Source organism: Bipolaris maydis, assembly GCF_028858645.1.
Source record: "Bipolaris maydis strain C4 unplaced genomic scaffold PSV08scaffold_19, whole genome shotgun sequence".
Lineage (NCBI taxonomy): Eukaryota > Fungi > Ascomycota > Dothideomycetes > Pleosporales > Pleosporaceae > Bipolaris > Bipolaris maydis.
The window spans coordinates 160,220-184,242 of NW_027093875.1; the positions used below are offsets into that span (position 1 = coordinate 160,220).

The window sequence follows — 24,023 nt, forward strand, 5'->3', positions numbered from 1 at the left end:
ATCAGATCCGGGGTCGTGTGCGCTAGGCCCAGAGCGGCAAGGCGCGTCCCAGGCGGGAGGCTAGAGGTTCCGGCTCGCGCAGCATCCGACTGAATGGGTGTGTGTGAGTGTTTTGCTGAGCCTCAGCCGCTGCGGTTGGCGGCCATGCTGCTGCTGTTGCTGCTGCGACCATATTGCTGCCAATCTATTGTTACAACTGCCATATCCCACTCGCGCATCTGCTACGACTACCGACCGACTGGCGGCGGCGGCGGCTGCTGCTACATGCCCATACTGCGGCCACTATACTCCAACCCACCCCCCTTATCCTATGCACTAACCTCTCCTCACACCCTGCCCCCTCCCCTTCCCTTCCCTTCCCGTCCCCTCAGTCCCCAGGCCGACCTGCTGCCTGGGTACGCCTGCGCCACGCACATTATTACATACATGTCGAGATGCGCAAATCATCCAGTCGTGTGCCGCTGATTCACCCCCCTTGCCCGCGCAGGGGTCGAACACGATTGCGAAAACCCCCGCCAAGCCGAGCATCGCGTTCGCTTTCCCCAGCACTGCCAGCGCCTGCCGCTGGACTTTTGGATACCGGCCGGGGGTCCCTGAGTCGCCGGATCGCCAACCCATGTCCCACTGGCCGCCCAAATGCTATTCACAACCACCACCACCACCTCGTCCATCCTCCACCAACTCCGTCTGTTCGTCGGAGCATCGCGCGGGGCCTTCCGCTTGGCCCAAGAGGCCACGAGACTTGGTTGCCCTTTCCTTTGGCCTGACGCTCACTGGTGGCCTTGCGCATCAGCCGCACCTAAATCTCCCCTCGCGCTACTGCGACCGATGCTGCTGTGCCGGCTCCCGTCCCCTGGTACCAACGGTGGTTCCAGCAACCCAGCTGTGGCTCTCACCGTCCATGTCTATGGTCCTGTCCTGTCCTGTCTTGTCTCTACACACTCTAAAGTAGCTTTGGCTACATGTGCAACCAAATCGCATCCTGCGTCGCTCTGCATGTCGCGTCTGCAGCCCACGCTCTCTCTCTCTCTCGTGCGACAGGTTTCAAGTCCCACTGCCCGACCGACCGAATGAATCCCGTCCGGCCCACCGCAAAACACGTCCATCAATGTCCCATTCCATCCACATGCCCTTCTCGCTTTTCTCACACACATACACAATACCAAGTAGTCGCCCAGTACGCCTTGCGCCGAGTCGGCATGTATACATTCCGCGGAGTAGCACCGGCACATTGCGACAAACTTACTCCGCCACGACTCGTGCAATATTGACTTTGTGCTCGTGGCCGCCCCGCTCTCCCCGTCTGCACGCAAAAGAGGATTTGCGCGGGTGGAAGGGGAGAAGGGGACAAGCTACGAGTTACCAAGGTTTACGACGTCTTCCCTGCAGATACTCTGACGCCTGCACTTGTGTCATGGAGGGGTCTGGTTTGCCCTTGGGGCCCCTGGTTGCGTAGATCGCGACAATGGTGGCTACTGTCAACCAAGTCTGTGTCTGCATGTCGCCCTCCCGCGCCGTACTACTCGCAGGTCGGCGACACTGAACCTTGACATACAACCTCGTGGTTGCACGCCCACTGCCATTCTGCTCCCGCGCCCGTGACATGGACCCGTGCCAGCCAATCCACTGCCGCCCTGCTCCCCAATCAAGGCAAGCGGAAGGCCCTGTAGTATGCCTGTGTGTACACACACACAATCCACCACGATCAGGCGCAGTGCCGCGTGTGGGCCTCTGCAGAGCAGGAACATCATCCCGCTGCTAAGCTGCCGTCACAGAAGGGGTAACCGCTGTACCGACTCGCACTTACACGGTAGTATTTGCATTTGTCCTTCGGATCCTCCATACTGTGCAGGCAGGGATCCCTGGCTCAGATCGCACAGATCAGATTGACGAATTCTACCCGCCGGGCCAATCGCGTGCCTTGCCTCGCGCCCTCCATAACCTGAAACCCACTTCTGCCCCCATTGCAGCCCGGCCTTGCTTTTTTCCCTCTTCACCATGACACCCCCCCCTGCCACCATGACCTCTGGCGACTGTGGCGCACATTCTCCTCGATGCAGTTTACCGTTGAATCAACGTTTACTAATCGAGGTTTGGAGTCCACGGTTTTTGACAGCGGCACACCAGCGGTCAAACTCATGACCTAGACCGCGCCGTGGCCCCCCTCCAGCCTCACTATGCCAGGCATCCAGGTGACAGCCAGAGTCGAGGCTCAGTCCCGCCAACCCGGCCCTCATCCCACAGCTACTACGTACGTCTTCATCTACATACATGCAACCTGGCCCCGCTCCCTCCCTGTCAACTCCCTTGAGCAAGCAAGCAATCAGGGCCGACAATACGCATGTACACAACATTGTCTTGTGCAGGCCGCAGATGAGCGCGCCTGACTCGTCATTGACTCCATTCTAGTGCACTAGCCTGCAGCTACGCCGCGTGTTTCTCAATCGCCCAAAGCAAGATGCAGCACCAGCGTGGAAAAGCCGTTTAGCTTAGATCTGAGGCCACGCCCCAAATCGGATCGACAGGCCCGCCCAAACCCCTTTCTCTCCCTGTTCAAAAGGGCAACAGAAGCAAATACACATACACACACACGTCCGCGCGCACACAAGCCCAGCACAACACAACGTGGCCTGCAAATTACAAGCAAGATCGACGGCCAAGACCGAGTCTCTCCGTTTACGTCTTGTTTGTTCGGCCCATGCCGACACATGGCCATCCCCTGTTTCTCATTACCAACTGAAGACGTCGCTAGCGCAATTCTCTTTGCATCCACGCCATCATCTGACGCTGTTGCAATCAATTAACCTTTTGGAAGCCGAATCCTTATCGCCAAAACTGATGTGCTTCATCACTATCGACACCTCGATGATGACGCTTGCCCGCATCGCCCTCTGCCAAGACTGACGAGTATTGCCATGCGTGGGTCAACCTCGCCGAACACACCGTACTCATTATCGAAATCCAGGAAATGCTGCTTTTTTTTTCTCGAGTCAGCTTGACTTGTACACTTGACTGTATGATGCAACCTCAAGTGCTGTGTATGTATGTGTGCAAGCACGGAAGGCGCCTCCTCGGACATACTTTTTAGACTGCTCGGCCCAAGCCCATCTTGATGCTATCCGGAGTGGTACTCACTCACCCTTGGTCCAGCCATGTGCTAGTTGTATCCTTTCATCACGTTTACAGTAGCAAAACCATGTGTCGCAGCTACCAAGCTTACCCTACTCTACAGCACCGCTGACCCTTCCACCCCCCCTCAAGTCAAATCCGAGACCTGTGCGCGCATATGATCTGCAGTAGCAGTGATCGTCCGCTTGGCTACACCCGGATGGAGATCCACGACTCAGCACTGTCTGGTAAACAGGGTGTTACATTTGCTTTTTCGTCTTCCAAGACCTAGTATCCGGTCGTACACTGAAACGCCGATATACGTTATTGCCTCACAAATCCTTTCCTCCTTTTCCCTGACTTTCTCTTTCCACTTTTGTCATGTCAGCTTGAGGCGCACTAGTCTATTCATCCAGCTGATAATTGGCATGTTATCAAATGAGTCGTTCTACGCAGACGATAAAAAGCGTGGCTCTTGACACCGTTCAAATCAAGCCACGCTGTGTTTCAGAAAGCTCCAGGTAGGGGTAGGCGACGGTTAAATAACTGTGCATCGCCAGAGATACCTATCTTTGGCAAGCTTGCCTGCCAGCAAGAGTCTTCCAGGTAGCCTGCTTTTCTTCCGTTACATCAATATGACAGAGCACCAATCAAAACGGACAACGCAACATTATACGAGACACAACAGAAACTTGTTTGAAAATCTCGCCGTTCCGTTTGAGTACTACTGACTCGTTGATACCTGCCGACAACCACCGTAGGATTTCAGATTATTTTCGATAGACTTGCGCATTGGTCCTAACGACGAATCCTGCCGATCAATTCCAAGATCGCGATGCGATGTGTCACTGTCATTCACGTGAGCGGTGTAAGCCGTTCCTTCGCTCATAACGATGCTACAAACTATACTTTCAGCAGTGCTCACATCTGACTAGCTAAAATCAACATCGCAACAGATATCCTGTCTTTCCTTAATTGCAAACACCGTCGAGTGCCGGCGAGAAGCATCTTTACCGATGTACTTTGTACCACTGCTCTTCCTTCAGCAGATGACAATAGCCCCACAACATCAATTATGATTGTCCCCAATTCGACCTAACGTCAATAAATTGAAGTTTCAACAAATCTTTCCTCTCTATCCTGCCGTACAGCCCCTCATGTTACAAATACTGCCAGCTTTTTTCATCACTTCAAAACTAGCTCTTGGTCGCCAAGTACGTTGTATTGACACAGCAATAGATCCAGTCGAATAAGAACGCTGATACAGGTCATCAGCCCCCATCCACTTCAAGCCATGCAGCAATGTGCTAGACCTCGGAACACAGCGCATACATGATTCGTCAGGCTTTGCTGCATCAGCCAGGCATGGCTTCTGCCTTTGTTCCATTTGCGGTAACGTGGTAGACGCAACAGCTCACATGGCACTTCGCGCATAATTACTACTCCACGACACACAATATCCGTTCCGGCAGGCCGTTGAGGCGACGAACACCGTTCGGACGCGAGAACCCAGGGCCACGGCCATGGCACAAAACTCTGCCGCATGCGACTACACAATTAGCCTCGGGAGGCTTCGAATGGTGGATAATTAGGATGACTATATTGAGCTTATGGTACACCGCATTTGCACTCGAACGGGTGAGTGACCGAAGGGGACAGGTACGCCATGTTTAATCAAAAGCGCAGGTAGACGGCATCTGTGCAGCAAATGCCGACTATTGCAAGACGGCTAATACCACCAGTCTATACAGACACACACACACATATATACACATTGTGCAGAGAATGCTGGCGATTGCTGTTGAATACCGAGCTGCCGAGTTAGACCACACCCACAGACCATGCATACTACCCTGCGCAATATGGGAACTGCGCTTTCGTTTGCTCCACGCCCACTCGTCTCTACCCTTGCAGCTTTGTAGGGCCTCGCTCAAACCTGAACACACCAAACAGCTGTCTGTTCATCTCATCAAGAGACATGGGCTGTTGCTGCTGCTGCTGCTGCTGCACGACTCCACACTACATGCATTAGCAGCGGCCAAATCGCGGCGTGGACGAGAGACCATTGTTCTCGCCCAACCATGGCGTTCGCCCCTCCTCCGTTTGGCCCCCCGTGCCACCTTCGGGACTCAGTTCAGGAACTGAACACGAACCCGAGACCTTGCACTTGGGTCATAAGGGCCGTAGGCAAGCGCCGCACCCTGTGCAATGCTTCCAAGGCTCTTCTAAAGGCGAGTACAACGTGGGTGTAATGCAGATACGGGGCGGGCGAGCCAGCGACATGCAGTCTGCTGCGTCATCGTCGGCCAACTGCAGAATGCGGCTCCCCGGCTTGCAGCAGTCACAGTAGAAAACCCCAGCATTGGGTCCTGATACGTGGGCGAGAGTGTCGTTGAGCACACTTGTACACGCGCACGAACCCCCCCTTTAATTCTCTGCATCGTCTTACAGAAATCCCTACCAGAAAACCCTTTGCCCTTGATCCCAAGAGCGTCACGAAACAAGCGAAGCGGACATTGTGCCTTTCGCACCTCATACCCCAATCAGTCGTAGGTGCGCGCGCGGCCCGATGCCGTCGGAACTACAATCTAAGTCTCCATCCTTTCATCACCTACAACGACCCGCGGCTGTCAGATAGACGACCGGGGTGGCATTTTGATGCAAGGCCAAATTGGCGTACGAACGAATAAGCGGGCACAAGAAGGCCAGGGCCAAGGATCCAGAATGCCAGTCGAAGCCCGCTTGTGCCGCTGGTGGCCTGTCGAGCCAGTCCCATGGAAAAGCCGTTGTGCAACGCTAAACCACTTTTCGTCTAATTATAGCGGAGCGGACAGCTGTAACTGCTGCTTGTCATTCCTTGCAATTTGTGATGCGTCTATTTACGCACACCAGCGGTTGGGGTCAGAGGGGCACAGGCGGGCTTGGAGGTCCAATCGCAGCGTGTGCCGTTGTGCAAATCTCGTGTTCTTTGACCGGTCCATGTTTGACTTTGATAGGCATCCGGGGCAACAGATAATCCAAAAAGTGAAGCAAAAAGCTTTACCAGTCCCCTTGGCTTATACGAGACAAGATGCTAATGAACCGACGCTGCGGCACAAGGGGTACACTTACGCATGTCACTCTGCAAAGAAGGGGGGAAGTTGAGCAAGTGGAGTGGGGGTAAAGTCAGACAAATTGATTGACAGACTTTTGAACGGCCAGCGAGCGGAGCGGAGATAACTCCGCTCGCTTATTTTGTACGCATCGAGCGAGCAATCCTGGTCCCCGTATCGTCATCCCGTTCGAACCCCAACAACGCACTTTGATTGGTTTGTTTGCCGCATTTCGAGGAGTCACGGCCATCAATTTTGCTGACTTACTTTCCGCCTTTGTTTTCTCTGGTTGGCAAAACAGCTCTTTGCAATCTATCTGAAGCAGAGGGACATTTAACATTCCGGCCAATCAATCTCGCCCCCCTCCACCCTCTCTCTCCCCCCAGCGCAAGTATCACCCCACATTCGATCCTTTCAAGATTTCCCATCCTTTACCAGGCTATCCGCAACCTAAAATAAATCACAACGGTCACGCTTCGGAGATATTAAATTGAATCTTATGTATGATATCTGCGTTACGACGTGTTTGCCCCCTTCAGTAACGTTTAGTTTTACCGTTTGGTCTTCGCTACGCGGCGCCTTAGTTCTGGTCGCCCTCGGCCTGCTGTCTCTCTTACTCACTCACACTTCGGCCAACGGTTTGTTTCCGTATTAGGAAGAAACGGCGACGGCGCCTAAGGGCGACGGCATCGGCACTTCAGTTCTCTAGCCTTATGCTATCCGGTTTGGGACGGTTTTCCTTGTCATCGTACCCGAAAAAAAAAAGATGCATTATTGTACACAAGTGCAAAGTTTCACAAATATACTTACCCATACGTGTAATACGGGGCGCGCGAAGGCGAGTCGGTAGGGTATGTGGAAAAAACGTAGGTAGTTTGCAAAAATGGCGGGCGGGCGGGGCGATAGCGCCCATCGGCGGCGGCGACGGCGACGGCGACGACGAGGGAAGACGACGACGGCAGAAATTTGCCGAAACGCGCTTGCCCTTGCTGCGCTTTTTTTCTGAGATGCCCGTTCGGAGCATTCGCAGAATCGACATGGGATAGCGAGTTGTCCGGGGGGGGGGGGGAGCGAGGATGGTCATTTGCTTTTTTGGGGGATCCCGCCCTCTCTCTGGGTTATCATGTACGAACCCCGTTGATGAGTCGAGTTATTGGCAAACAGGCGGTCAGGTTTGCGGGTTTGACTCGTGGTTTTTTCTCTCTCTGTTACTTCTTTGCGTTGCTCTTTGGTGTTCCCGAATGCGAATCCGGGTTAGGGCTAGGGGCACGCGGGCGGCTACTACTATGTATGTAAGTGATTTACGGGGGGAGGGTTTGGATGCGGGACTATAGGGCGGGCGGGCTACGTCATTGAGATCGTGATCGTCCGCTGGGCGGCTGGTTTTTCTTGCTTCACTCGGATGAAGAGGGGCTTGTTGTGCGTCGACTGCGTAGGGAGGGGCGGTCTGGATGGATGGATACAGGGTCCTGAGGGAGAGGCAAGGGTTTGGATAAGGTTCTGATACGAACGTGAGAGGTAGGTAGTATCGTCGCTTTGTGCTTGTGTGGCTGTGCTGTTACATTTGAAATCACCACCGAAATGTTGCATGTGATTGTGTAGATCTTCATATCAAGAGTCTTGGAAGTACACCTACAGTATACGTGCGGTCAGTATCATACGATATCTCTTTCTTTCTTTTTGAATTTCTGCATGGAAAGAGCTTTTCTTGTCGTTGATCCTTGGAAGGGCCAGGGATGGTCTCACAATCTACCAAGTCGTAGTAAATACTACTTTGTAATTCCGTATATGGTGTAAACTTCATAAATTAGTCTGTAGAACTATAAAGCAGAGACGCAAGATACACTAACCCCTCCTATCATTTATCTTCCATATCCACGATGTGATGTACATTACATATCGTCTCAGCACTCTCGTTCTTCTTCTGCCATGACCTATGAAACCAAAACCTCTCCTCTGCATCCTGCATCTCACTTTTAACATGCTAGGCAGAAGTTGGAGTGTGATTTTCAAAAAAGAATAAATTATATTATAGACAATGGGAGACTATTCAAATGCCTCATAACTACAGATACGTAGATGCTATATGCAGTTAAACGCAGAAAAGACGTAGACTGGCAACATTACCTACCGCAAATACTCCAATGCACCACTATCCATTACCCAAGGAAAAACCTTCTTACTTACCCCAGTGGGTTTTTTTAAACCTCTATACACGTGTGATATAGATGACAAATTTTCACTCAACAGCACATACAATTAGCCAAGAAAAGAAAACTCGGGGTCTTCAATTCCTTTATTTTCCAACTTAACCCTCATACATTTTTTACATGGGAATTTAAAAAAAACTCCCCATCTATTAGAAATATCCCTACCACACTTCAATTCAATTTACCATCCTCACTTTTTCTTCCATCCATCCATCCAAGCCTCGCCCATCTTCACACACCGCCACTACACATAACCCACCCTACCCTTACCTCCCCCAAACTTTACTTATCATGCCAAACAACGCATCCATAACATCTGTAGCACATACCCGCCTCCCAAATACCTCTTCCTACGTAACCCCCCTTTCCCAATTCGCTCTCACCTGCATATCTATAGACCTAATCCTTCTTTTCCCAGTTTAGGTCCAATCCGGAAGTCAAGGCTTCCGGAATCCTTCGCGCGTCTGAAACCGGTTTGGAGGTTGGTACTTTTCCTTGACGGGGGGAAGCGGTGGCGGGGTAAAGAGGGGTTTGGTGGTAAGTTGCGGGTTTGTGCTGTGAGTACGTAGGTAGAGATAGTGGTAAAGTGGGGGGGGGGGGGGGGGGGCGAAGGATTTGGGTATGGTCGGCGACTGTAGAGTCTTGGGGGTTGTGGAAGTTGGTAGGAAAGGGCAGAGTAGGGGAGGGGCGGAGATTGGGGGCGGAAAAGTAGTATGTATTCCTTCTTCTTTTTTGGTTCTCTGTCTTTTCTCTAGCAAGGCAGAAAGAGAGGTTGTGTGTATCCAATTCCTCCCGTTGGACACTTCCAAGTTTCTCCCATAGCCGTTGCCAGCGAACAGCGTTCTACGCTGGAATACCTTCACACGTATATCCAACGCAATCCCAATCCTTCTCGGCCGATGGCACCAACCAAAGAGCGCCCAACCGATAAAAAGAAACATCCCCAATCTTCCCGAATCGCTATCGACTCAGTCCTAATCCAGTAACCGCACCGCCCCACCTACTTCCCTTTTTTCCCTTTCCGTCGCCCAATGCCCTCGTCTTGTTTAAACCTTTGGCGAACAGAATCGAGTAACCCCGAAAGAAAAAAAAAGCGCCTTCCAAAAGTCATCCCGAAAACGGACATAGCGAAGGAAAGGCAAGTGGGCATGCCTGTGTGTTGCCGCTCCGCGCACCAAACGCCAGCGCTACTACCAAACCCAAGCCTTGTAGTATTTTTTTTCTTTGATTGATTCCGTCCCGCCTCGCCGACGTCCCTTTTCCGTTAAGCAAAAAAGAAGAAAACGTATATTTTAGTGTAGCTAGTAAGGGGGGGAATAGAGAATAGGGTAAGTGTAACTTAGCCTCTTAGTGCGTCCGTGAACTCAATCACACACACGCCTTTTTCCGTGTTGCATGAGTAAGTTTGGCTGTTGCTTTTGTCCCGTCCATCGTTCATGTTCGTGTGAGTTTAGGTAAACGCCCGTTTTTTTGGTGTGTGTTCGCTTGACGCTGTCCCCCTTCATCCGCCCGCACCTCTCGGCCTTTTTTTTGCCCCCTCTCTCCCCCTCTTCTTTCCTTTCTTTCCTTTTGCGCGCCTGTGAGTTCCAGCCTTTTTTTTGCCTCCCCCCTAAGCCTAGCCCTGCGTGCGCGCCCCCCGCCAGCGCCGCAAGCCTCAATGACCCAGGGCAAGGGCAGGACAGGGGAGGGGGGCGTGTACACCGCAACAATCCCACAAAATACACTTCTTCCAAAGTGATTTTTTCTTTGCTTTTTCCTTCCGACGCGCTTCTTCATGTTTCGAAACGGGGTTGTTGCGGGCGTGGCGTTTTTGCGCGCATGCTGCGGGCGGATTTTCGAGGAATTGGGGCGGCGGCTTGGGTTGGGTTGGGCGCGGCGGGGGGTTGGCTATGTGGGTCAGTGGCGACAGGGGTAAGCGAGAGGGAAGGGCGATCTTCCGTTTTTAGATGATGGGCGGGTGGTCCGGCATGGGTGTGCGGGCTGCGAGTGCTGCTTTGGCACGAGGTAATAGGTGGGGAGGGGTGCAAGGGTGGGAATTGGTGGACGAAGAGGGGAAAGGGTGAGGTGGGAGTGTAGGGGGGGTTGGTTTGGGTGAGAGGGTGAGAGGGTGAGAGTGGTTGGTTTGATTGGGGACTTGTATTTGATATACGACTGATGCGTCTCATTGGTTGGGTGAGTTGTGCGAGCCGGTGAAGGGACGATCACGTGATATATCTGCAAGTGGAAAAATTGTGGGTATGATTGTGACATGACAGTGATGATGTTTCGACGTGAAGGTACGTTTCGCATTGAATACGGAAAGACTTCTAGAGATGGCTTTCACTGTCATGATGATTCTCATCCAGATTGACCAGAGACAAAATACGCCTACAGATCAAATCCTATGCAAGCCCTACACCCTCCAACAGAACCGTGGACATGCCAACTGTTCCCCGAAGACGGTCCGTAAATTTTCCCGCGCTCTGTACTCCTTAACACCAGACGCAAGCAACAGAACTGTACTGTCACTGTTGTCGAGTATCCCAAAGCCAAGCCCAACACCGTCAACTCATCTCCTCCATGCCCCTAATCCTCCAAGTGTTCACGGGCGAAACCCGCCCAGCCGCCCTCCCCAGTATTTTCTACACAATCCCGCATTTAAACTGACGAACTACCACCCTCTTCATCAGTCTGCTCCATCCACCTCTCCACCTTCGTAAACAACTCCCCGTTCACCATCCGATTTGCCTCCATAAGCGCATTCATCTGCTCTTCCTGTGTCCAATGCCCCTGAAAATTCAATACCTGATCAAAGTCATACTGTGCCTGGACTTCCTCGCCCTGATACTGACAGATCTCTGGGATATTGGGTAACCCCACAGTGGACTGGTGTTGCTGCTGCTGTTGCTGCTGCTGAGCGTACCCACGGGCTGCTAATAGCTCAGAGACTACGCTTGCGGCTGCTTGTTGCGAGCTAGACCGTAAGAGATTGTGGGTCGGCTGTGGAATGGGGTTGTAAGGATTGTTGAAGGCGTGGATGCCGAGGTTCGCTAGGTTTTGCTGCGGGTAAGGGGGTACAGGCATTTGGATAATATCCATGCCTCTATATGGGATGCTGCTTTGTAGGCCTGAAAAGGTCATAGTAGTGGAACGCGTCTGCTGCTGAATTTGGACTTGGGTTGACATGGTCTCAGACGATGGCAGGGACTGTGCATGTTGATTCAATCCAGATTGCTGAGGTGACTGAGTTGAATCCATGGGTTTCTGAATAGACTCTACCCTGGCTTGCCTCTGCATTCTACAATCAGCAATTTTCTTGCGACGCGCTTGCTCTGTGGCACGAATAACAGTTGCATATCGGGGGACGACGTAAGTGTCGAGGTGGGTGAGCGTAATCTCAGTCCTCCCGATGTGATCCAAGATCGTGTGAATGTCGTCTGGGAACATGAGCTCAGTAGTGCTGCCATCTTTACCAGGCTTGTCGTTCTTCATAGCGAAGTCGAGCGCACGCGTGAGATCTCCAGCGTCATAACCTTGAGGCAGTTTCTTCAGTCCGACCGCGAGATCCTTGAATGGAATAGACGCTGGTGCTACATATCCACCCTTCTTTGCTGCCTCGGGAATGATGTTCTCGATAGACATTACGGTCGCATCCCAATCTTCCGGCGCCTTGTGATTACGTCTTAACCAGGCGGGCATAATTTTCCGCATAGCCTTACGATATGAGTCGGCGATGTAATCACGAGCGCGCTCTATCTCATCGCTTGTATTGAGCTCGAGTTGACGGTACTCTTCCAGGATCGTCATGTGAATGTTGGACGTGAGGCCGTTGTTCAAGAAGCGCATCAAGATTTGGGGATTGCGAAACCATTGAGGGAGTAGAACAAGGATCTCTACCATGGTCGCGTTGATAGTTCCTCCCGTGGGAAAGATGTATTCATGATGTGCCATGTCGAGCATGAAATGTGCGCGCGGCTTTCCTGTGGGTGTGACGTTGTGCGTCTTTGTATGAGTGGCAGTAGACACAGCGGTGTCATGAGAATGATCAAGAGAGTTTGCCACTGAAACTTTCTGTGATATCTCTTTGCTCGAAAGAACATCACAGTCCGTCTTTTCAGGTGCGGTTGGCGGCCTTCCAGTGATTGTCTTCAATGCGTCGGGGGATGTCGATCCTTCTGGGACTGGCCCTTTGCTCATTTGCGGATCGAGCAGAGGATCCGGGGAGACAAAATTGTCTTGGGAGTTGGTTTGGTCCAGCCCCTCGATGCTGTGCATATTTGCAGATGTGATATCAGAAAAGAACAAAGGGTTGAAGTTGTTCATGGCTTTCGATATCTCAAGATGGGTTAGAAACCGCTGGTTGATTCTGCAAAACAGGTTATGGAGAACTAAGGCAAGAGCACAAGAGCGAGATATTTCTATACGTAGGAGCACAAAGTCTGGGGACGTGAATTGAGCCAGTGTAAGTGAAAATATCATCACAAGCTTTGACCTAGCAACAAACATGAGAGTGAATGCGTTGTGATAGGTAGTGACTCTGACTACTCGAAGTTTCCACTCACTGCTATCACTTGGTAGTATTGACGTCTCAGACATGAATACCATTTACCCAATGTATGAAAGTGAAAGGTTTTACTGAAAATGTTTGCATGTTCGTGAAAGAGGAAACTGCACTTAACTGAAGGCTCTCATCCCAAGCCCGACTACATACATCTCGCTCATTTGCAGAGACAAACGCGGACAGCACTGTGACCTATAGTTGCCATGAATGACCCCAGGTGTGAATCGTCTCTCCAGAGGAACCGGGAAATACCGCATGTCCGACAGAGTCATGTCTCCACGGGCCCTTTTCATTTGATGTGCTATCTCCGGTAAGATCGACCACATCCGCATTCATTGCCGCCTGCTTCACTTCTCTGCGCCTTTCTTCTTGTTGCTCAGCTCTTAGTAACATAGTACGCCTTTCCATCCTGTCCTGCTTCTTTTGTATTACCAGCCGTTGTGCAGTAGTGCCGTTCGGTTCGTGTTGGCGATCCCAGTGATTGAGGTAGACACGCTTGGCGTTGCGAGGATGTGTTCGAAGATTGATTTGCACAGGCTGGTTGAGCAGCGCCAACGGCCTTCTAGGACCGAATGGTCTAGGCTCAGTATCCCACTCGTCATGCCACGTTTTGCTGATAGCCCTATCATCCCTCGTTGTGATTTGCGCACCCATCCCAATATCAGCAGGTCGACTGGTAATCAGTGGCTGTGTAGCATGTCTGAGTTGTGGTATTTGCATTCCGTGTGACACATTTGGTGGGTAGGGTCCAGTGCGGTAGTATGTAGGCGGAGCGAGTTGCTGATACGCAGATGCTGTAAGCGCTCGTTTTGGATTTTGGGTCATTTGGAGCTCGTCGAACGGTTTATTCGTTTTCCTTTTTCAGGATTGTACGCGGAAGGCAAAGTTCGTCGTTAGTCGTAATTAGTCGTCGTGTGGTGTTATATGAGCTGGAGAGTTGTAAACCAAGATACAACTTCAGTAGAGTGTTATCGTATTTTCTGCCGTGCAGCTCAGTCCTAAGATTTCGCTTGTGAGTTCCTGATTGCGTAGCCGGTGAGGTGAAACTCTGGTATTGTAGGAGCAGACAAACAAATCACTCCCACAATGGTGGCCCGTTTCATAGTGATATGAGCTCAATGAGAGGCGATGAAATTAGAGACAAACGAGGCGATTGATGTATTGCGTGACAAAGGAGTCGTTGCCCACTCTGCGCTCGATGGTGGTGGAGAAAAGTTCGCATGACTGTTTCGGAAAACGCATCATGACCATAGTTCTCCATGGTTTGGAGGGTGCAGGTGCGGTAAAGGGGTGCTGGCGAACGCTACCCACCAATCAGGCACCGCTGGTTTCTTCGGGAGGAGCCGGGCAACAGAGGTACCAAGTTTGCAATAGGAGCACATGCCCCCATAACACATGATAGAAGTCATCACTAGTGGTTGAGGAAAGCAAAGTGTGGAGATGACAAGAGCACAGGGTGCAGCGGTGCAGAGCGGGAAGTTATGGGTCACGGATATGTGGCTACAAAGGCTGCAAGCACAACCAGTAATAAACACATCAACGCCCAGGCTGTAGACCAGGAACGCTACATATGCAGACGAAACAGGTCCTGATTAGTCCCTGCGGTCGATCAATGGAGTCCGAGCACGTGACGACACGAAGTGACCTGATCCCACCGTGTCCAAAAGAAGCTATGTCTCGCGATTGATCAGCGCTGCTGATCCTAAACAACGGCTCAATTTGGTGTTCCGGATTCATGAAGTGAAGTTTCGGGCGCGTGTAGAGTGAGTGTTTGTTGTACGGCCAAACGGTGAGTTCAATCGACTTGAGCTGATCCAATATGCACGTCTTATCAATATTGCCAAACCGAACTAATGCCTAAACCTCCAACATGCTGTCTTTTGTTTCAAACTTGAAGATCCCAATCCGTACTGAGAGCATGACAGCACATGAAGAGTGTACAGAGCCGGGATGCAAGGTGGAGGATGTGCAATGCGCTACAGTATCCTGAAATCATTGAGAATATTTCGGCTGACTATTCTGGAATTCTGGCATTCTTCTATTCCAAGCCTTTTCTGGAGATTTTGCTGTGTTGCTTAATGACATGCCGAGCATCGCACTACACAGACAGCCAAGCAACGGGTATCATGTTTGATTGTCGGCATCACCCTGGGCTGAAAAGCCGGACATTGCCCTATCTCTACTTACATATCATCAACTGTCGTTCATCGCTTTGTTTTGGAGCCCTTGGGTCGGCCACAGTGGCGCTTAAGAGTGCGTGGAACTAAACCACCGCGTGGAAATGGCATCTTTTCAGCGTAATGCTTTGTTGTGCCCTTAGGTCGGCCTCTGGGCTTGTATGCAGCTTCTTTTTCGGCTTGAAGGGTTGCTTTGTTCTTGGAACCCTTTGGACGACCTCTGGGCCTTGGTCCAACTGTTTCAATAGCTTTAACCCGTGGTTTGTTCTTGGAACCTTTTGGGCGCCCTGGACGCCGTTTCTCCACAGCAATAACTTTGGCAACTTTGGTAGCTTTTGAAACTTTAGCAACTTTAGCAACTTTAGCAACTTTGGCAACTTTGGCAACTTTAGCAACTTTAGCAACTTTGTCAACTTTGACATCGGCTTGGATTTGTTGCATGAGGCCAAGCGTCTCCCGATCCAGATCCTTCCTTTCTGGGAAGATAGGCGAGCCCATCCAGGTCAACTGAATGTCCCTCCTTGTACCGGCATTCTTGAACTTGGCCTGGCGTTTCTTCGCTGTGCCAGATTCATCTTGCTCGGTCTCGTGCTCGGTGTCGGGTAATAGGATCCGTGGCGTGTGCCTCACTGTAACACCCACGCCTTCCAGCCCCCGGTCACACGCGGCGCGATTCCAGACAAATTGCTGTATTAAGCCTTGCCGAGAGATTAAGACGAAGCCCATAGGCCAATGGCTGTGGCCCACAGCTTCCAACACCCCTCTGGTGGCCTTCTTCGTCGTTACCAGCAATCCAAGTACGTCCTTCTTGGTCCAATCAGGCGGTATGCCGCGAAAGGAGCCCTCGAGTTCGCGGATATGGCTGGGGTTTACGGAAATCTTGCGCGCTTTGCACTGAATGATGACTGGCAGCGGCTCCCTCAATGGGGCTAAGACCCAATGGCCGATGAGATCAATGCCCGCATCCCAGGTACGTCCTATGCGTAGCAGCGAAAAGCCCAGGCGCATGAGGGCGAGCGCGCTTGTGTACTCGTAGTGTGTGCCAATGAACATGGTGCTATCCGACGATAGATTGATGCGCTTTGCATAGTCGAGAAAGGTGGGCAGTGAGTTATGGTGAGGAGAGCCAGGGGCAACTACCATCTTGGGGAGGTCAACTGGCGCTGCATTGTGGGCTGAAGTGGTTGCGATGCGGCGGGGGACGCGGTGCGGAGTTGCTCGGGGAAGCCATGCGAGTTGCGAAGAGTTTGTGGGCCATGTCGGGCGGAGGGAAGGTCGCATTACGGTATCCTAGAGGAACAGAGAGGGCGGAACATATTTACAGCCGATAGCAGTGGGTGAAGCGCAGGCCGAGCGTGGTGGGCGTGAGCGTGGGAATTACTGGCATGTCAGGTGGGCGCGGTGAGGATTGGTCCGTCTCCATAGTAATTTTGAGGGAGGCGCTAGCCAGCTAGCTGCGTCTTGGTGTGTAGGTACATACTACACTACATGTACGTATGCCTGCACTACACTACATCAACCCCACTCGCCCGACTCTTTTACTTGGACGACACACGCCCTGAGACAATGCGCGACATCTTGACCCAAATCCAGGATGAGCTGGACATGGTACTGCAATCCACGCAACAAGCAAACACCTCACAGCCATGCTGATAACCCCAGCTCCTCAATCAAATGGCAGCTGCTCTCCGCCAAATAAGAGAGAATGCGCCGCCAAGTGTACCCCCAGGCCAACAGCGCCTCGATAGTTTTGCCGAACTGGAAGCCCGTGAAGCCGCTCAACACAATGCCACAAACGACCCTTCCCAGCCACCATTTGCGCCGCCCCCCAAACCCTCGCCAGAGCAGTTCCAAGCAGATATCAAAGAGCTAGCACAGGACATAACGCTCAAAGAGCAGCAAATTGAAAAGTTGATTGCGCATCTGCCAGGCCTAAACTGGAGTGAGAAAGAACAGGTGGAGAGGATGAAGGAATTAGAGAGGCAGCTGGAAGACCTGGAGGGCGACAGAGTCAAAGCAGTCAAAGAGAAGGACATGTTGATGAAGATGGTCGAAGACAAGATTGCAGGTGTGGGGAGGGTCCGATGAGCCTGCTACCGGCCATGTCCTCCATTAGGATTAAGGAAAAGAAAAACCACGAGAGCCTCAGATAGGTTCTCTCTGCCTCGTTCGTCCCGGATCTCATGAATTTCTGGCGCCTCCAGTCCTGCATCACGCCCATCAACAGCCACATGAGGCATCATAGTAAAAGAACGGTCTCCAACCCATCCGGATTTACTTCACTTGGGGAAAAATCCAGCCGACATTAAATCCACCCAGCATCCCGATCCTCCCTGTACGTAAAATCCTCGCGATAGACAAAATTCCTCGGAAGAATAATACAACCCCCCGGCGCATTCGTCTGGACCCTGACCATACCGCACTCTCGTAAGAAAAGACTATCTGGCGCTGCAGCCGCTGCAACCGCCGCGGTTCCCTTTTGCTGATAGATGGCAGCTTCCTCAGCGGTGCTCTTTCCCTGTGTCTCAGTCTCACTCCTCTCGTCGTCCATCTCTTTCCCCTCTGCCACTCCAGCCGCCTTCCTGCTCTGCCTCATAAAAACCTTCGCGACAAAACCCTCAAATCGTGACTCTGCCGGCTTCCCCATCGCCACGCGCCGCGCAGCCTTTTCCCCCCTCGCGCTTTGGAGCCCCCCATTTTGTAGACTCTGTACTTGATGCATCTCGTGAGCGTCACGGTAACCCCTCTCGTCGGTATCGTCGAATAACCCGCCGGCCCCTCTATGCGATATCTTGCGCTGTCTTGTCAGCCGGGGAGGCAAGTCGTACTCGTCTATCGCCGGCATTCTTCTTGTGTATTGCGACGCTCGGTGTCGTTGTTGAGAGTACGCTTGAGCTCGAGCTTGTGCTTCTTGTTGTTGTTGTTGGGAAAACACGACAATACGGCGGGGATCCGAAGGGTACGCCATAGTCATTGTTGAGGCCATTGATCTTCACAAAATAGTATATTTCAAAAGAATAAAAAAGCAACAGAAGACTTTGTTGAGATTATGCTCAGATGCGAAGGTACCTGTCCGTTGACTGATGCTTTTTTTTTGAAGGGGGGGGGGGGGACACTTCACGCTACATACTGTCAAAAAAACGTCCAAATGACCTCCCGGGAAATGAAATGGTTTGCCTGTCAGAACCTAATCCACTCTCTCATCCTCCCAATTTTCTATATCTGCCATTACATACCACACCACCTTTTTCCTTACCACCGTTCTGCAAGAAAAGCGGCGATGAAATCTCCGGATTAGCACCGTGATACGGCACAAACCATCGGCTTTCAAAACTATCCATACACACACACACACATACACACGTCCTTGCTTTCTTTCCCCCTTGTTCCCTCACCACATCTTCCCCCTCCCCCAATCCCTTCCTTGCGTATATTTCCCCACCCCAAGAACGGGGGGCGAAAGCTTATTCCCACCTCCCCCTCCCCCCCCCTTCTGTGCTTCACATCTTCCTTTGTTTCACCCACGTACCTCTTTCGTTTCGTTTCACCATGACATCTCCCATCCCCACACTGCCGATCCCCGACATCCGCACATCACCATCTCTCTCTCTCTCTCTTTGCCTTATCCGTCTAAGCCGCTTTTTCTTTAACCCTTCCGGCGTTCACGGGAAAAAGGCAAAACAACTATGTCGATCTTTGTTTTTTTTGATCTTTTGATTTTGCCCGTCTAGCCGGCCGGTCTTATTTTTTCCGCGCAACGGCCGCACATCGTAAGCATGACTGCATTTAGGGAAAATAAAAGGGGGAGGAAGAGAGATCGAGGTTTATTGATGCTGCCGCGCCGGCAGTGTTGATGGTGCTAAGAAAAAGATGAAAGTGAGCGTGCGGGCTGAGGAGATGTTGAGATTGCCGATTTCTGAAAGGGGATGGGGGAAAAAGAGAGTTTGCGGGAGTGTCGTTGCGCTGTCGGGCTAGAGTGACAGTTGGCGCGACATGTTTGACTCGCTCTCCCTTTCCTTTTTTCCCCTTCTTCTCTCTCTAAAGCGAAGACAAGCGTTGTTCTTTGTTTTCTTCCTTTTTTGGTGTTTTTTTGGAGTGGCGCTAGGGGAATAAAGGTTTAACGTGAGTTTGCAATGATCTTTATGATCCCAAAGCAGACCCGAGAATCTCGGGTAGTGATGCTATTCCAAGGTACAATACAAACAACATAAGAAAAAGCTAGCAAACACCATGAACACAGAGCTTCAAGCCACTGATATGAATGCGCAGGTACTAACAACAGGGGTGCCAGCCACACGCCTAGCCCCGCTTGAATCGTATCAGGTTCTAAAAATACATGTATGCAAGTGTACATCAACTCCAAAGTCTAGACTGATGCAGCTTCCTCAAGACGAGCCAAATTTCAACTTGAGCCTCAGCTTGACTGCACAACTAATAATCAAATCTCTCCGGGAGCACCAGTGGCGCAACCAATGTCCAGGTGTAGATGCCGTAGCACACCCATGCGCTGATGATCTTAGCCCAGCTAGCCCAGTAGGTGCGACCAACGGGTACAAAGCTGCCGGATACGTCCTTCTCGTCAAAGTTGGTAGTGAGTAGTGTAGCGACCCAGGTTGTGCTGAGGAAGAAGATAACATGGAACAGCGTATAGTTGTACTGTGTAGCGTTGCGCTCATCATCACGTGGGTTCTTCTTGTTGCAGGGCCCTTCGTCCTCGTCGTCGCTGTCCGAGTCGTCAAGCGCAGAGGCAGGCAGGGAACCAGATTCTACGGCAGCCCGGAGTGCGGCCTGGCGCATTTCACGACGAGATTCGGGTTGTTGGGTAACGAGGCCGTGTTCATAATCTTCGGTACCGATTTGGGCATAACCGCTTCCGTGAGGATTGCCCTGAGCGCCAAGAGCCAGGCCGTATGTTGCTGCACGAGTAGTGGTGTATGCGACAGTAACGAAGGTAACAATTGCGCCAATGACGATGGTCGCCTTACGGGTACCACGTGCACGGATCAATGGGTTGCACTGATGATCATCGGGCTCCATTCCTACAGCGGACATGGTGAGGTAGGTGCAGTAAATGGCTACAATGGCAGATTGGGCGAGGCCAGCACGCGGGTTTACATCCTGTACCGCAGGGTGAATAGAAGCGACGGAAGAGATGAGGAGCAAAATGAGGTTGATCTGTGAATGTCAGTCATATCCTGCGCTGGCACAAGATTCGACGTACCGTAATGGCTGCTTGGTTCATGCCACATCCGCTCTTAGCAAAGTAAATGTACATGACAATCGTCATGGCAAATGAAGCAAGGTACATGAACAAGGCGCTACCGACAAGCATGCCAGTCCAGATACGCGAATCAGTAGTCTCAATCTTTTCCTGGCAATACTCGGCCCAGTTATGCGCCAAGTCCACGAGCAGGATCAGTCCAATGAGGAGGAACAGGCATGCGCCAACCATGGCAAAGTAGTTTCCCCACACAATAAAGAACGAGTTGGGGATGAAGAAAGTCAAGACAATCATGCCGATCCAGCCAAAAATCTTGGGCAGCCAAAAGCCGTTTTGTATAGTTGCGCGCGGGTCCTTTGAAGTTTGCACTCCGATGAGCATAAGAGCCATGATGACGTGGAAAAAGCCGAGGGCAAAGTTGATGCGCTGCACCGCAACGTAGCCGTAGCATTGCTCCCCAAGACATTTAATGTCGACATAATCGAGGGTAAGGTGTGCCAGCTTCTTCATAGCCCAGTCGGTGAGCATGATCCACGAAACAATCGAGTTAACGAGCAGGATGAGCGCGTATGCAATACGGGTGGCGATGCTGCAGAATGTCAGTATACACACATCAGCGCATGCATCTGTACACCCACCTGTTGCCGCATTTTCCTCCACAAGAGCCCATGACGGCGCTGCATGTCGCAGCGCCACAGCAGGAGGCGGCAAGGCTCCAGACCTAACAATGTTAGCATGGCGCGCCAACGTGATGGAGCACGCGACATACAGTGCTCATGGCCGGCATGGCCAGAAAGGGAACAGATAGTAATGCGCCCATGTTGGTGATGGCCGCTGGGGTCGCGTATGAAGGGCGGGTGGTGGTGGAGAATCTGGAGAACAGGCACGAGGGCGAGGCCGGTGACGTTCCTGTCCAGCTGCGGCTAGTACTGCGCCAAGCCATGCCAGCCCATCTTATCTCCGACGCCCATTGCTGCATCCGGCCTCAACACTCGATCACACCCCTCGGTTCAGTTTCCCAAGGCTTGCCCGGCTGGCTTCGTTGAAGAGTCGTGTAGGCTGCGTTCCCCGTCATTCTTTTCGTGCATCTTATCTTCGTCTGCACACTTATCTTTCCCGCGTCCCTTGTTTGCCTCGGCCTATCAAGTGCCGACTATCACTATTGTGCAACTCAAGATATCGCGCATTTCATGACCCGCGCGCTGCAATAACACCTTCTCTCCACTGGCCAAGATGGTCGCCGATACAATTCCTCCTACCCACAAGAAGACGCGCATCGTTTCCGTCGTTGCTGCTACTTTGATTGCCCTGGCTTGTGGCACAAACGTACGTTTCCGTCACCAAGGGCGCCTCGGATGCTAACGCCCCTCAGTATGCCTACTCAGCATGGGCGCCACAGTTCGCCGACAAGCTCAAACTCTCTGCGACGCAGACCAACATTATCGTATGCTGCCCTCCCTGCTACATTCGACTTATATCCCTTCTTACAACATTAGGGAACTGCCGCCAATCTGGGTATGTATGCGGCCGGCATACCCATGGGCATGATAACGGATCGGAAGAGTCCAAGACTTGCTGCTATAATCGGCATGTTTGCCCTCTTTGTGGGCTACTATCCTATCAAACTCGGTATGCTACCTCGACTTTGATTGTCAAGGTTGTGTCTGACCGGTGCCAGCATATGACGGAGGCCCCGGCTACATGAGCGTGGGCTTGATATCCTTTTGTTCTCTCTTGAGCGGCGTTGGCAGTTGTGCTGCTTTTCAGGCTGCTTTGAAGACCGGTACGCCCCCCGTCGACTCCTTATAGATTCATATTGACCGTTGTCAGCTACTCTCAACTGGCCAACTCACCGTGGATCAGCCACGGCATGTCCGCTGGCTGCTTTTGGCCTTAGTGCTTTCTTTTACACGCTCATCGCCGGCATCGCATTCCCAGGAAACACCTCCGGCCTACTTACGATGTTATCTTTTGCAACTTCGAGTCTCGTACTAGTATCAATACCCTTCCTTATTGTTGTCGATCATAAAGCTGGCACTGGCTACGCAGTGGTACCCACTAGTGAGCGTACACGACGTGATTCAAATGTGCTTCATACGACAAAGTCCCGCGCTAGCACCAAGTTCAAGTCCTCTGCTGTGTCGCAACAGGATACCAGTAAGCACCCCATTTCTTACCTGTCCGCGTCTTTTTTCTTCTGTCTCCCGCCAACCACTTCTAGCAACCGAGGAAGAACAAGACGGCCCTTCTACAGAAGTATCATCACTTCTGTCATCTGTTCCTGGCGACATTGTCGACGATGATGCCGAAGCCGGAAGCAAGAAGTCGGCTCACTCCTCAGCAGATGTGACTGGACTGGCTCTGCTACGTAGACCGGAGTTTTGGCAACTCTGGGTTCTCATGGGTCTTTTGTCGGGCGTTGGCCTCATGACCATCAAGTATGTTCAGCTGTACCTGGGCACTATATTGCCGCTGACTTGTTTAGCAACATTGGCCATGACGTGCAAGCACTCTGGAAATTCTGGGATCAGAATGTTGCTGAAGACTTCCTTGCTCACCGCCAGCTGTGGCACGTCTCTTTGATCTCGCTTTGCTCCTTCCTCGGACGACTTTCGTCTGGTATTGGTTCGGATGTCATTGTGAAGCGTTTGAACCACTCGCGCTTCTGGTGCGCTGCAATTTCGGCCGCGATTTTTGCTCTTGCTCAAGGCGCTGCGATCCGTGTCGAGGATCCTCATTACCTATGGGCTGTTTCTGGACTCTCTGGTCTCGCATACGGAGTCTTGTTTGGTGTTTTCCCTGCGCTGGTTGTTGACGCTTTCGGCCCGGATGGCTTCGCTGTCAATTGGGGATTCATGACTCTCGCACCCGTTGTCAGCGGCAACGTGTTCAATCTGTTCTACGGTACGGTCTACGACTCCAACTCGATAGTGGAGCCCGACGGCCAGCGCGGTTGCGAGGTGGGACTTTCGTGTTACCGCACCGCATACTACGTCACCCTCGGCTCGAGTGTATTGGGTATTTTTGCCTGTTTCTGGGGCATCTATGGCGAACATTCGAGGAAGATGCGGGAATTGGAAGAACATGAGGGTCACCGGGACGTGTAATTGTCGGAACTTTGGTCGATCCAATACGTGCATATTCTGCCTACATTTACTAGATTTATAGTTAGATTTTAGAACACCTACGCAAGCGCTGCGTACATACAGGCTAGCTGCAATAGCGCCTGTCCGTGCTGTCCAACTGAGTATAGAGTGTGTGGATGGCTAGATAAGGGTGCAAGAGGACTAGGTTATGAATACGACATAAGCCGAGTGTTGGTCCCTACACAAGATTTCGTCATCGAGTCTCGAATATTGGACACATGAATAATGTGTACATAGTTATGCATTGACCAGGGTGGCGTGGTACCAAGAAAGATGTGCGTGTTTTTTTCTTCTTGCATATTCTATGCGTGACTAACTGTGCCAACTGCGGAACATATGTGGCTTTAAACCCACTACGTGCTTGTACTAGGCGATGAGGTTCACGTCGGGCGGGATTAGCGCGCGTGGGCACGCGACCCCGCCAACGCCGTCCGGAGCCCTGCATATCGGACCTGCGGCTGTGCAAGTGGCGACGGCCTGACAACCGCCCGACTGCTGTCCCCTGTACTTCGAGTCCTCCTCTTCTTCC

General features: G+C 51.8%; 7 protein-coding genes across 7 annotated transcripts; 2 read left to right on the forward strand and 5 right to left on the reverse strand.

Annotated features, from left to right (window-relative positions):
- Positions 1-10,713: 10,713 nt before the first annotated feature.
- On the reverse strand, positions 10,714-12,712 carry PSV08DRAFT_366799 (uncharacterized protein; the record flags this gene model as incomplete). The annotated part of the gene is made up of 1 exon (XM_014218334.2): positions 10,714-12,712. One exon carries the CDS (start codon positions 12,710-12,712, stop codon positions 11,048-11,050), a length of 1,665 nt encoding a protein of 554 aa, XP_014073809.2. The 3' UTR covers positions 10,714-11,047.
- A 317-nt stretch (positions 12,713-13,029) lies between these two features.
- On the reverse strand, positions 13,030-14,205 carry PSV08DRAFT_343267 (uncharacterized protein). Its single transcript, XM_066092772.1, has 2 exons — positions 13,203-14,205; positions 13,030-13,135 (listed from the first exon to the last, which is right to left on the reverse strand). Exons 1-2 carry the CDS (start codon positions 13,773-13,775, stop codon positions 13,064-13,066), a joined length of 645 nt encoding a protein of 214 aa, XP_065947927.1. The 5' UTR covers positions 13,776-14,205; the 3' UTR covers positions 13,030-13,063.
- Positions 14,206-14,905: 700 nt separating this feature from the next.
- PSV08DRAFT_343275 (uncharacterized protein) lies at positions 14,906-16,493 on the reverse strand. Its single transcript, XM_014218308.1, has one exon. It carries the CDS (start codon positions 16,406-16,408, stop codon positions 15,155-15,157), a length of 1,254 nt encoding a protein of 417 aa, XP_014073783.1. The 5' UTR covers positions 16,409-16,493; the 3' UTR covers positions 14,906-15,154.
- Positions 16,494-16,693: 200 nt separating this feature from the next.
- PSV08DRAFT_366802 (mediator complex, subunit Med21) lies at positions 16,694-17,253 on the forward strand (the record flags this gene model as incomplete). Its single annotated transcript, XM_014218374.2, has 2 exons — positions 16,694-16,735; positions 16,790-17,253. 2 exons carry the CDS (start codon positions 16,694-16,696, stop codon positions 17,213-17,215), a joined length of 468 nt encoding a protein of 155 aa, XP_014073849.1. The 3' UTR covers positions 17,216-17,253.
- Positions 17,254-17,332: 79 nt separating this feature from the next.
- Positions 17,333-18,212, reverse strand: PSV08DRAFT_406100 (uncharacterized protein). The gene has a single exon (XM_014218375.2). The coding sequence runs from the start codon at positions 18,111-18,113 to the stop codon at positions 17,433-17,435; it is 681 nt and encodes a 226-aa protein (XP_014073850.2). The 5' UTR covers positions 18,114-18,212; the 3' UTR covers positions 17,333-17,432.
- A 1,147-nt stretch (positions 18,213-19,359) lies between these two features.
- On the reverse strand, positions 19,360-21,168 carry PSV08DRAFT_406101 (serine incorporator/TMS membrane protein; the record flags this gene model as incomplete). Its single annotated transcript, XM_014218376.1, has 4 exons — positions 19,360-20,302; positions 20,349-20,937; positions 20,987-21,069; positions 21,118-21,168. The coding sequence occupies 4 exons, from the start codon at positions 21,166-21,168 to the stop codon at positions 19,559-19,561; spliced, it is 1,467 nt and encodes a 488-aa protein (XP_014073851.1). The 3' UTR covers positions 19,360-19,558.
- Positions 21,169-21,338: 170 nt separating this feature from the next.
- On the forward strand, positions 21,339-23,785 carry PSV08DRAFT_406102 (major facilitator superfamily domain-containing protein). The gene is made up of 7 exons (XM_066093732.1): positions 21,339-21,674; positions 21,721-21,792; positions 21,845-21,977; positions 22,027-22,131; positions 22,179-22,505; positions 22,570-22,786; positions 22,834-23,785. Exons 1-7 carry the CDS (start codon positions 21,582-21,584, stop codon positions 23,453-23,455), a joined length of 1,569 nt encoding a protein of 522 aa, XP_065947928.1. The 5' UTR covers positions 21,339-21,581; the 3' UTR covers positions 23,456-23,785.
- Positions 23,786-24,023: the final 238 nt, after the last annotated feature.

Excerpts from the sequence above, each read along its gene's own strand:
- PSV08DRAFT_343267 (XM_066092772.1), bottom strand. The coding sequence starts at position 13,775 with ATGACCCAAAATCCAAAACGAGCGCTTACAGCATCTGCGTATCAGCAA. Across the intron at positions 13,136-13,202 it reads ATGACTCTGTCGGACATGCG|TGCTGTCCGCGTTTGTCTCT; the intron begins GTATTTCCCGGT and ends TATAGGTCACAG.
- PSV08DRAFT_343275 (XM_014218308.1), bottom strand. The coding sequence starts at position 16,408 with ATGCGACCTTCCCTCCGCCCGACATGGCCCACAAACTCTTCGCAACTC.
- PSV08DRAFT_406100 (XM_014218375.2), bottom strand. The coding sequence starts at position 18,113 with ATGGCCTCAACAATGACTATGGCGTACCCTTCGGATCCCCGCCGTATT.
- PSV08DRAFT_406102 (XM_066093732.1), top strand. The coding sequence starts at position 21,582 with ATGGTCGCCGATACAATTCCTCCTACCCACAAGAAGACGCGCATCGTT. Across the intron at positions 22,506-22,569 it reads TGTGTCGCAACAGGATACCA|CAACCGAGGAAGAACAAGAC; the intron begins GTAAGCACCCCA and ends AACCACTTCTAG. Across the intron at positions 22,787-22,833 it reads GTTGGCCTCATGACCATCAA|CAACATTGGCCATGACGTGC; the intron begins GTATGTTCAGCT and ends TGACTTGTTTAG.